Here is a 12,124-nt window from a genome sequence, read left to right on the forward strand (position 1 = left end):
GCTAGAATATAAGCAGCCAGATAACTCCAATCAGTATGAGGCCTTTTGGGAGGTGCCCAAAACCAAAAACGTGAGGGCTCGACCCAAAGCGGACAATATCATACTAATGTGGAGTTAGGCCTGCTCAGCAAGACCAACAATATCAACCATTGGGGCCATGAACACCAGCTGGTTCTCAGAAACAAGAACGCAAAAACTTTGACCCCTGACTTGAATCAGAAATTAGAAGAGTCTGAATTGCTAATTTGCGATGGATGCACTAAACCAATCTTCTTGGTTGATGAAATATTCTGTGAATGCAATTCATGCAATTTTTTTATCCACGGGTCATGCTCCCAGTTTCCGGAAAAGATGGAGCTTCATCTAGCAGGCAACCTGGACGAAATTTTACTAGCACGAGAGGTCAGTGAACTTGCTTTTATTGTATGCAAAGGTTGCAGCGTTATCGGTAATGGGATTTTCTTGTCGAATGGAACAACCTCTTTTGACATCGGGTGTGCTTCATTACCCAGAAAAATCAAACATGAAGGTCATCGTCACCCTCTTAACCAACTTAAGTATCCAGTTGATAATTTTTGCCATGCATGTTTGCTTCATTATACTGAAGCAGAGAAACAAGAAGTTATCATGTATGGATGTGAGAAATGTGAATTCTACATACATATACAGTGTGCGTTAAGGCCGCACCTGGTGAAACATAGATGGGATCCGCATCCTCTCTATTTGATACTTTTTGTCCAGAATGTAGCTGATCATTCTCACGATTTTGATTGTGAATTTTGCTCCCAACTAATTGACCCAACCAGTTGGTTTTATCATTGCAATGCTTGTGATCTATCGTTTCATATACAGTGTATTGATCCATTTTATGGATTATCCAATATGAAGTTTGGTGCTACCAACATTTATGGCGACTCTCATAGTCATCAACACGGCCTCACATTGGTTTTAAGTAAAAAGATGCACAAATGCAAGATTTGTGGGAAAGATGCATTTAATATGCCAGTTCTTGAATGTTCACCGTGCATATATATTGCGCATGTAGATTGTTTCTTTGAAAAATGAAACTAGGCATAAGTTTCCTTTCAAAATTATTGTAGTTTTTTTTATAATTTTCTTGATAGTGTGTGTCTTACTGTTCTGCTAGAGTAGAGTTGATAAATTTTGAGCAAATTAGAAAAGGGTGGTAATCCATCGTGTGTTATATAAACTATATCCGACACACCCCTCCAGAATTAGGGTACAATCGAGTCGAGCCGAGTCGAATACTGCCAGGCTCGGCTCGAGCTTGATTAAAATAGTTCGGATTCGAGCTCGAACTCGAGCTCGACCGAGCCTTTAATTTCAAGTTCGAAGCTCGGCTCGTAAAAGGTTCGGTAGGCTCGAGTTCGGCTCGAAAACTCGAATTAATTGACTAAATATTAATAAAAATTCGAAATATGATCGGTTCAACTCGAGTTTGGCTCGAGTTCGACTTGATATAAATAAATAATATATAAAACAATTAAATATTTATATAAAAATATATTTATAATAAAAAAATTAAAATAATAGAGGCTCGATAAGGCTCGCGAACCTTACGAGCCGAATAATTTGAAGCTCGAGCTCGACTCGGTTAAAAATTAGAAAAGTTAGAGCTAGGCTCTTTTATTTTCGTGCCGAATTCAAATTTTTTACGAGCTGAGCTATAATCGAGCCGAATTCGAATTTTTTACGAGTTGAGCTCGAGAAGCTCACGAACAGTTTGGCTCGTGTACACCCCTATCTAGAACCCTTAGATCATTATTTCAAGACCCCAGATCTAAGGAATTTTTTTTAGGCTTTCGCAGATGCGGATCCGCGAAAGACATCTCTCCTTTTCGCTAATTAGCGGAAAGGAGAAATGTTCTTCCGGAAGACTAAAAAAAATTCCTTAAATCTGAGCACTTGAAATGTAGATCCGACGCCATAGTATACTATATTAGATAAAATTTAATTAACACACGATTGCCTGAGAGCACACGACCATTAGAAAATGTCACGGTTTCCTCCTCCTGAAAAAGCAGTAGTAAAAAATGCTAGTTTGAAAATTCATGCTACCTATTCCCAGGGTGACAAGGAAGTAATTCAGAAAATTAACTTAATGAGCCCTGCAGAGTATTTTAATGACATATTTGTAATTATTTAATCGAGTTCTGCCACTAGCTCGGGTATATTTACACTAAAACTTATTTTTCACCTTTAATTGAAAAATTATAAAAAATACAATTTTTTCTAAATTTGTTTACAATTTTATTATATTTGAAAATAATTATAAAAATACATTTTGTAATAAAAAACAATAACATATATAACTTATATTAAGTTTTCTGAAAAATGACCGATTTGTTTTCGCTTGTATTTGATTTATTTTAAAATAAAATTAAAAAAAACATATTTTTACAAATTAAAACTTAAAAAAGTCGATTTTTTACAAAAAAATGTCAAAAGAAGTATTTTTCAAAAAACTCGAATTTATTTTACTTAGTACTCCCTCCGTCCCTAAAAACGTTTATTATTTGTGTTGGACACGTTTGCCAATTCACTCTTTTAATTGTTAATATCTTTAATTTCGTATTAGTATTAAATATAAAAATTTACTATATTTGATTTTATAGATTAGTAATGAATCAGTACGCTATATTTGGGACAGAGGTGTATTACAATTTACCTGGGCAATTGAGCTTGAGCACTATGCTTTAAAACTTATACTGAGATGAGAAATGTTATACTGTTTATTAGACACTTTGAAAACAACTTCAATCTCTAACTCAACTAGATCAATTTCTTTTATTATCAGAACCAAAAATTTCAAACATCAGCGTACCTTTCAATTTCATTCATTAATCAACTGCACAAAACAGAAACATGCACATTCCTCACTGCCCATTAGACCCCTTTTATTTTTCGCAAAGGTTTGTGTTGCTTCTTTGCACTCATTTGCTTGTGCACACCAGGTGTTTGATGAAATGTCTAAACGAAGTGATTGTTTTGAAATTAGACATTATTATGATGTTCTTGATCTTATTAAGATTTCGACTACGAAACTCGATATCGTAGCTGCATTGGCAGTTCATTCTCTAGCTCTCAAGGCTGGTGTTCTTGCTCATTTACCCAGTTCAACTTCTTTACTTATTAAGTACTCGAGAGCTGGGTATGTTGCGTATTCGATGACCCTTTTTGATGATATTGTGTATAAAGATGTGGTTGTTTGGAATGCAATGCTTACAGCTAGTATAGAAAATTATTGTTATGTGTATTCAGTGAAGTTGTTTTTGCAGATGATCAAGGGTCATGAGTTTGATTCTGCAACTCTTGTCATTGTCGTTTCGGTGATATCTAGAAGTAATAAGTTAAGTCAAGGTCGGGAAGTTCACGGGTTGAGTTTGAAGGCGGGGATGATGTTGGATACTTTTTATTGTAATGCTCTTATCAACATGTATGCAAAATGTGGTGACTTGAGATCCTCGGAGTCTTTATTTAAGATATTGGAATGTAGAGACACTGTTTCTTGGAATTCGATGATTTGTGGTTGTCTTTATAATGATGAACCTGTGAAGTCTCTGTTGTATTTTACGGAGATGTCTTGTACTGGTGTACTTGCGGATAATGTGAGTCTTTCAAGTGCAGTTGCAGCATGTACTCATTTGGGAGAATGGGATGCTGGGCAGGTTTTTCATGGACTAGGAGTTAAATTGGGGTTTGATGGAACTACGCACATTTCTGTCTCCAATGCCCTTATTCCATTTTACTCTGGATGTGGAGAAATTAATGTTGCACACGATGTCTTCAAACGATTGATATTTAAGGATGTGGTTACATGGAATGCAATGATTGACGGGTTTGCTTCAAATGGACTGATTATTGAAGCATTCAATTATCTGTCTGAAATGCAATTAACTGGACATGTTGAACCTGACACAGTCACTGTACTTACTACACTGCCCCTTTGCGCAGAGCTAAATTTATTTAGAGAAGGAAAAACAATTCACGGATTTATTTTAAAAAGAGCGTTGGGACTGGAATTGTCCATTATAAACACTTTAATAGATACGTACATGAAATGCAATCGAGTGAAGAAAGCTGAACTAATTTTTCAAGCTATGCCAGAAACAGATTTGGTCACGTGGAATACAATGATCTCTGGATATTCCCAAAATGGACATTCTAGAGAAGCCCAATATTTATTTAGAAAACTTCTGCTTTGGTCTTCTAGGTGCAGCTTGTCCACTATGTTGGGTGTAACTCCTTCATGTAATTCCCCTGCATCACTCAATTTCGGTAAATTACTCCATGGCTGGCAGATAAAACTAGGTTTCTTAAATAATATGTTTGTGGTTAGTTCCCTCATGTTCATGTATATACACTGTGGAGACTTGAAAACGTGTTTTTCCTTGCTGTGGAGATATTCTGCTATGATGGATACAGCTTGTTGGAATGCTGTCATTGTAGGTTGCACACAGAATAGTTACTACTTGGATTCTTTGAGAACTTTCAATCTAATGAGAAGAGAAAACCAAGTCTCTCATGATTCCATCACCCTGGTAAGCATAATATCAGCTTGCGGGAATCTTGAGCTGTTGCTTGAGGGACAATGGTCTCATGGGCTTGCTGTGAAAACTTTGGTAGATGCAGATATTCGTGTTCAGAATGCACTAATTACAATGTACGGCAAATTGGCGGAGATCCATAGTGCTTATTTAGTGTTCAACTTTTGCAACTATCGAAATTTATGTTCTTGGAATTGCATGATCTCTGCTTTGTCTCAGAATAAATATGCTAAAGAAGCACTAGCATTGTTCCGTTCTCTTGATTTTGAACCTTATGAGATCACCATAGCTACCATTCTCTCTGTTTGTACCCAACTTGGACTTGCAGGATATGGGAAGCAGATCCATGGATATGTTTTTAGGTTTCAATTCCACACAAATTCATACGTAATAGCTGCTCTTGTGGATTCATACAGTAATAGTGGTAGGCTTGAGAGAGCTGCAACAGTTTTTCGACATTCATCAGATAAGTCGGTTGCAACTTGGAATTCTATGATGTCTGCATACGGATTTCATAGTAAAGGTCAAGACGCAATCAAACTTTTCGGGGAAATGGACCTGTCAGGAACTCAACCAAACAAAAGCACGTTTATAAGTCTTTTATCAGCTTGCAGTCATGTGGGCCTTGTTGATGAAGGTATATATTATTATGGCTGTATGGCAGTCAAATATGGAGTGCAACCTGTAATTGAGCATCATGTATGCTTGGTTGATCTTCTTGGCAAATGTGGAAGGCTACATGATGCTTATGAATTCATAAAACAAATACCATGTGAACGTGAACCAGGCTTGTGGGGTGCTCTGTTGAGTGCTTGTAACTATCATGGAGACGTTGAGATGGGAAAAAAGGTTGCAGATATTTTATTTCAATTGGATCCTGGAAACGCTGGATATTACATTTCGTTGTCAAATATGTATGTAGCTTCTGGGAGATGGAGCGATGCTGTTGAGTTTAGGAGCCTAATTCATGATAAGAGGTTAAAGAAGCCAGCAGGTTACAGTCTTGTCGATGTTGGTTTGGAGTAGGAGCATGTTATTAGTGACTTGACAAGGAAAAAAAAAATGGTATCAGTGCATTCTCCACCAGTTAGATTGTACATACTAGTCTGTCCACCCCATTAGTCATACTCCCTTCAGTTATAAGAGAATTTTTGTAATACTACATCAGATGGACGCATGGATGGAAAACACTAATGCACTTAGGCTTAAACCTCATTCTAATTGCAACTGTGACAGGACAAGAGCCCTCCCAGAGTACCAGACTGAAAGCCAAGTAACCATAATCTACCTTTATTTATACATAATATTTGCTATTATCTTTTTTTTTTTGCTAAATAATATTTGCTAATATCAACTTGTCTTCATGCACTATATCGAGTCCTTGGTTAATTTTTTTTTTGATAATTAATCAAACACACACTATACAAATCGAACCACCTTTGCTGCAGGCATTACAGAATTTTTTGCTGACTAATATCTGGTCCCCAATTTGCATGCTACTGAATCAACAACTTGGAAAGGAAACAATTCTAATTTTGAGGAAACAACTCCTATTCACTATACATTTGCATGGTGAACATTCAAGAACTGGTTCTCCGGTTACATCTTTACCACATATCTTGCATCTTTGCTTCTTTTTATTTAGAACCAGTGTGAGGCCGCATGGGTGAGGATGTGCGTCGCTATAGATGTTGGTAGCACCAAACTTGATATTGGAGTACCAATGATATCGACCAATACAGTGCATATCAAGTGATGGATCACAAATATTCCAGTGATAAAACCAACTTCTTGGGTTAATCTGTTCGGAGCAAAATTCACAATTGAATTTGTGAGGATGATCAGCTACATTCTTGACAGACAGTATCAAGTAGAGAGGATGTATGTCCCATCTATTTTTCACTAGGTGTAGTTTTAATTCACACCATATATCATATATGTTGTATTCACATTTCTCACATCCATATACAATAATTATCTCATGATCCAACATAATAAGAACAATGTATTTTAATTTAGTTTGTGGTCAATACTGTGATAGGACATGTACACAGAGGTAGATTTGGAGGAATTACAGAGAGTATAGAGTATAGACATTGTTAGAGCATCTCCAATAGATGTTGCCAAGGGATTGCCAAATCTTATGTGGCATGACACCCTTGGTTGCCAACCTATTGGAGTTGTATGGTTACCAAGATGTTGCTTACCAAGGTTGCTAAAACTTGGCAATTTTCTAAAATGGTTAAAATACATATACAAATGCAAAAAGTTTATATCAATAATGCCTTTTTTAGTTTACGAGTTATTTACAATTTAGTTCAAGGGGCCACATAGGCAACAACTAAAGGTTGCTAACTATTGGAGTAGAATGTTGCCAAGTTGATATAAAATTGAGTGAAAATAAAATATTAATATATATGATAATTTGTTAAAATTGACAACTAGCTTGACAACCCCTTATTGGAGATGCTCTTACGACACTCCTAATTTACAACGTATTCGATAAAGATGATATAGGTTTCAGTTTTGTCATGGCGGATAATCATCTTCTGGAGTTCGGGGTGAAACAGGTTTCCAATCAGGTTTTTCGTCTCAGTACGTCATAGTATGTGTGACTATGCGTGTGGAAGGGTCATTTGAATGGAAGGGATAAAAGGAATGTGATAAGGGCAATTAGGGTTATGAGATTATTTGTCAAATTACTTTGTCTTTTGAATTGGGAGAGAACGGACCTCTCAAATTGTCCGATATTGTAATTGAGACTTTCATTCAACTTGTTATTCTAGTGAGACTTGAGTTATCTGCGTTTGAATCGAATTACGACTGATAAATAGTATTGATAATAGCTCGTTCATTACACAACACCATACGCTTGCATACCTCGTCATACAAGCTCTGAATAATTTTTCCCTTGTCCGATCACAAGATTGATAGCAGCAGCATTAGAACATCATCGTACATGTAAATTATGATATTCGGCAATCTACTTGGAAAAGAAAGGACTCAAGAAAATTCAACTTGCCTTGTCGGAGAAACCTGATAAGGTATCCTGCATTGGTGAGAACCGGGTGATACCGCTATACAAAGAGGTGTTGGGTAAATCAGAAAAAACTTATAGATATTTGAGTAAGTTGAGGGATGCGTTCTGCTAACATTTTAGTCCTAAAGCATATGAAATGTTTTTAAGAAAATAAAAAAAATGCAATAATTTTAATTGACAGATTTCTTAGAAGCTCCACAACCTTGTGAACCATCTTGACAGTTTTAAGTCAAGCCATTATATGATCGATAATGAAATAAATAAAAATAACATAAATTCAACTGCAGGCTATAAAATCTAGTTCACAATTTGCAAACGATGCCTTTTTCTGTTTATATAAAACCAATGTGAGGCCGTGTTGGTGAGGATGGGAGTCGCCGTGAATGTCCACATATCCAAACTTCATATTAGATTAATACACTCTGTATGAAACGATAGATCACAAGCATTGCAATGATAAAACCAACAGATTGGGTTAATCAGTTCGGAGCAAAATTCACAATCGAAATCGTGAGGGTGATCAGCTACATTCTGGACAAAAAGTATCAAGTAGAGAGGATGCGGATCCCATCTATGTTTCACCAGGTGCGGCCTTAACGCACACCGTATATGTACGTAAAATTCACATTTTTCACATCCATACATGATAATCTCCGTGTCAATATAATGACGCCAACATGCTTGGCAACAATTATCAATTGGATATTTTAGTTGGTTAAGAGGGTGACGATGACCTTCATGTTTGATTTTTGTGGGTAATGAGGCACACCTGATGTCCAAACAGGCTGATTCATTCCAGAAGAAAATCCCATCTGTAAACATCTGGCACCCTTGGCATCTTTTAAATTCTCGTGCTAGTAATCTTCCATCTAGCTTGCCTGCTAGATGATGCACTATCTTTTCCGGGAACTGGGCGCATGACCTGTGGAGAAAAAATTTGCACGAATTGCATTCATAGAATACATCATCAACCAAGAAGATTGGTTTAGATCTTCTTGATTTAGGGCACCCATCGCAAATGAGCAATTTCTGATTCAAGTAAGGGGTCAAAGTTTTTGCGTTCTTGTTTCTGAGCTCGAGCTGGTGTTCATGGCCCCAGTGGTTGATATAAGGTGAAGGTTCCGCAGTAGTGGCAGAAGTATGCAGAAGAGCATCTGTTGCCGTGGTCATGATACACTGCTGCATCATTTTATGTAGCGAGGTTTCATCATGCGCTGGGAAGTGCATCAAATTGGACTCTCCGCTATCTGCTTCATCATTGTCACTTACTCTATATATTCCAAAAGAAAGAACAAAACCCCAATCAGAATAATTCCGAGTAAAACAACAATGTTTGAGAAAACTAAATATACAAATTTAAAAAGTAATCAATGTGAAAGATATAAGAAATAAAAAGACGAAATGGTACATCAACCTCAACATCTCAGTTGATAAAGCACATTTCACGTGAGCAAAAAATCTGCAATTTGCACAATAATACACCCAGTAGCTGCGATATATATGTTTACCACATATGCCGCAGAACCACAAAAATGCACGATATTCTTGGGGAAGAGAGTAGTTCAAGATGAGAGTGTGTTGGTTGTGAAATTTACTTAGGTGGGTGATGGGTGCATCGGCACAACTCTTGTGTATACAAAAACAACATGGGGCAGTGGTACAAATATAGGACAAGTCTGTAGCTGTAGTGTTACAAGCATCACACAGGAACAAAGCTGGCCTTTGGACTAAGGCTAATGGGTGATTGTGAGCTAAATGACAACGGGTACGGCCCTCTTGAGATCTAAGTTCAGATTTTACGCATTTAAGACATACCAAGAAATCCAGATTGCAACCACCATAATAAAAACCCTGGTAGTCGTCATGACAAATATAACATTCATAAAAACGATTTTTTTTAGGAGGATACTCAAGGAGGGTTAGATGGTGTTGTGGGATCACAGGGTGAGTAAACATTAGGGGCAACTCAGAACACGTTTTATGCAGGAAGAAACTAACACAATCACTCGATGAACTACCAACAGTCTTGGAAGTGTTGCACGTAATAAATGCGTCGATAAGTTTGTTGATAGGCTGTCTGCACATAGCACATACTACATCCGTACCAACAACAGTCTCAGCTTCATTTAGTATCAGCTCATGCTCATGAATAAAATGTTTCAGTTCTCCCATCTATGTATGAAACGAACACAAAGACACACACACTGGGGGAGGGGGGGCGAGAGAGAGAGAGAGGGAGAGAGAGAGAGGGAGAAAGAGGGAGGGAGGGATCTATTAAGTATGAAAGATTTCACACAACCACACTGCAAATCAAAGATGTGTATCTATCTATTAATATAGAGTGATCTACATAATACAGTTAAGTAGGCAATGCAATTTTTAAGTTTCATACTTTGCTGACAGGTGAAGCAAGATAAAGAAAATTTTCTGCATTCAAAAATTTAATGACAAGTAAGAATATAAAAGAGTCAGAGAGTTAAGTAATAAGATTACAAATAAACTTCAAACACACGCAACAACCTTTTACAATTTTATTCCAATTCATCACCAAACAAACAAACAAAAAAAACACTCATGTATAATCAATCTAAAGAATAAATGACAAAATATTGCAGGTTAAGATATTCTGATCAAAACCAATTAATACACGCTATTTAAGCCTTATTTGCCTAAAAAAGTAATTGCTTAAAATTAAAGTCTTCTACATCCTTCGCCTCAGAGAGAAGTTACTTTTGACTTCTACAATCAAAAATATAGAAAGCACAAGATCAAATTAAAATTTTAAATTTATTTCCTCTATGGTTGTTAATCCTTGTAAAATGTGTATTGTTTTAGCATTTTGCATCTCGCTTCTAAAAGATAGATGCAGTTTCATTTATTTAACTATATAGAATGTTTAATATCATATGGTACCTTCTAAAATCACTAAAGGATACAAGTATTGTAAACATCTATATTAAGTCACTTTGGTACATGACCTCCCTCGGCTTTCTCAATTGACAGGAAATATTTTAAAACACTACATTCCTAGGAGTTCTTTTTTGTCCAAAGTATTCTTTACTTGATATGTTACACCTGACCTTCACCGTCAACTGATATATATATAATCCCGGTCATCCCTTTCACAAACACCCTTTCATAGTGGAGAAAGTTTGCTTACCAGTGTAAGGTTCAACAACAAAGCAACAGCAAGAGCCGTCCTTCTCTGGTTCATCTGGTTCACATCTTCGTGTAAGATATCTACAGAAACTGCACTTAAAAGACTCACATTATCTGCCAGTACACCACTTCAAGACATCTCCTTAAAATACAACAGAGACTTCACAGGTTCAGCATTATAAAGACAACCACGAATCATCGAAACATTTTGCATACATGTTAATAAGAGCATTACAATAAGAAGTATCCAACATCATCCCCGCCTTCGCATAACAATAATTCTCGACACTAACTGTAAGCATTGCATTCCAAACAACCATATCTTTATACACAATTTGATCGAAAAGGGTCATCGAATAACCAACATTCCCAGCTCTCGAATACTTAACAAGTAAATGAGCAATAACACCAGCCTTGAGAGCTAAAGAATGAACTGCCAATGCAGCTACGATATCGAGTTTCGTAGTCGAAATCTTGATAAGATCAAGAACATCATAATAATGTCTAATTTCAAGACATTCTCTTCTGTTAGGAATTTCATCAAACACCTGGTGAGCACACGCAAATTAGTGAAAAGAAGCACCACAAACTTTTGCGAAAATAAAAGGGGTCTAATGGGTAGTGAGGAATCTGTGTGCAGTTGATTAATGAATCAAACTGAAAGGTAAGTTGATGTTTAAAATTTCTGGTTCTGATTATATAAGAAAGTGGTTTAGTTAAATTTGGAGACTAAAGTTGTTTTCACAGTGTCTACGGTCTAATAAGACGATATTGATAATACTAGAATAAAGCAGATGGACGGTGGGCTAACTTTCAATTTTTCATCAATTTTCCCTTTTGATCGGGGCCGGCTCGGACTCGGTTCAGACTCGGATTCACATAAAATTTTATATACAAAAAATAATAAATATTTATTAATCATTTGTATAAATTTTTTTGATTAAAATTTAAGATATATTTTAAAATAAAATGATTGATTTAATTAATAGAAATTAATATATTTTTTTATATAATAATTAATAGATTTTTTTAAAACAAGTCATTTACCACCTTTTTCAAAACTCTTCATAGTACAAAAGACGGTCGATGAGAGTTTTGATTTTGGACAAAGAGAAAGTAAGAAAAAATTATTTACTAGTCTAGTTAGGGGTGAGCAAAACCGAACAGAAATCGAAAAACAGAACCGAACCGTATAATTTCAGTTCGGTTTGGTTTGATTTTTTTCAAAAATTTCAGTTAATTCGGTTTTAACCGAAATAATATTGGTTCGGTTCGGTTAATCTAAAAATTAATTCGGTTTGACCGAAATTTAAATATATATATTTTTGAATTATATTTTATTTATATATATATATAA

At 36.0% G+C, this 12,124-nt stretch overlaps 3 protein-coding genes across 5 annotated transcripts; 2 read left to right on the plus strand and 1 right to left on the minus strand.

Annotated features, from left to right (window-relative positions):
• The first annotated feature begins 351 nt into the window (after nucleotides 1–351).
• LOC141686510 (protein VACUOLELESS GAMETOPHYTES-like) lies at nucleotides 352–1,065 on the plus strand. The gene has a single exon (XM_074491543.1). It carries the CDS (start codon nucleotides 352–354, stop codon nucleotides 1,063–1,065), a length of 714 nt encoding a protein of 237 aa, XP_074347644.1.
• A 1,632-nt stretch (nucleotides 1,066–2,697) lies between these two features.
• Nucleotides 2,698–7,580, plus strand: LOC141687486 (pentatricopeptide repeat-containing protein At4g19220, mitochondrial-like). The gene is made up of 2 exons (XM_074492778.1): nucleotides 2,698–5,841; nucleotides 6,017–7,580. The coding sequence occupies exon 1, from the start codon at nucleotides 2,742–2,744 to the stop codon at nucleotides 5,592–5,594; it is 2,853 nt and encodes a 950-aa protein (XP_074348879.1). The 5' UTR covers nucleotides 2,698–2,741; the 3' UTR covers nucleotides 5,595–5,841; nucleotides 6,017–7,580.
• A 179-nt stretch (nucleotides 7,581–7,759) lies between these two features.
• On the minus strand, nucleotides 7,760–11,356 carry LOC141687185 (uncharacterized). 3 transcript variants are annotated; one of them, XR_012560951.1, is made up of 3 exons: nucleotides 10,984–11,356; nucleotides 10,769–10,857; nucleotides 7,760–8,878 (listed from the first exon to the last, which is right to left on the minus strand). XR_012560951.1 is itself a non-coding variant. In XM_074492375.1 (2 exons), exons 1-2 carry the CDS (start codon nucleotides 9,778–9,780, stop codon nucleotides 8,011–8,013), a joined length of 1,626 nt encoding a protein of 541 aa, XP_074348476.1. In that variant the 5' UTR covers nucleotides 9,781–10,458; the 3' UTR covers nucleotides 7,760–8,010. The 3 variants fall into 3 exon arrangements, 1 of the variants encoding a protein (XP_074348476.1); XR_012560950.1 differs by having other exon boundaries at nucleotides 10,769–11,356; XM_074492375.1 differs by lacking the exons at nucleotides 10,769–10,857; nucleotides 10,984–11,356 and adding an exon at nucleotides 9,023–10,458.
• Nucleotides 11,357–12,124: the final 768 nt, after the last annotated feature.

This window comes from Apium graveolens, chromosome 9 (assembly GCF_009905375.1).
Source record: "Apium graveolens cultivar Ventura chromosome 9, ASM990537v1, whole genome shotgun sequence".
NCBI lineage: Eukaryota > Viridiplantae > Streptophyta > Magnoliopsida > Apiales > Apiaceae > Apium > Apium graveolens.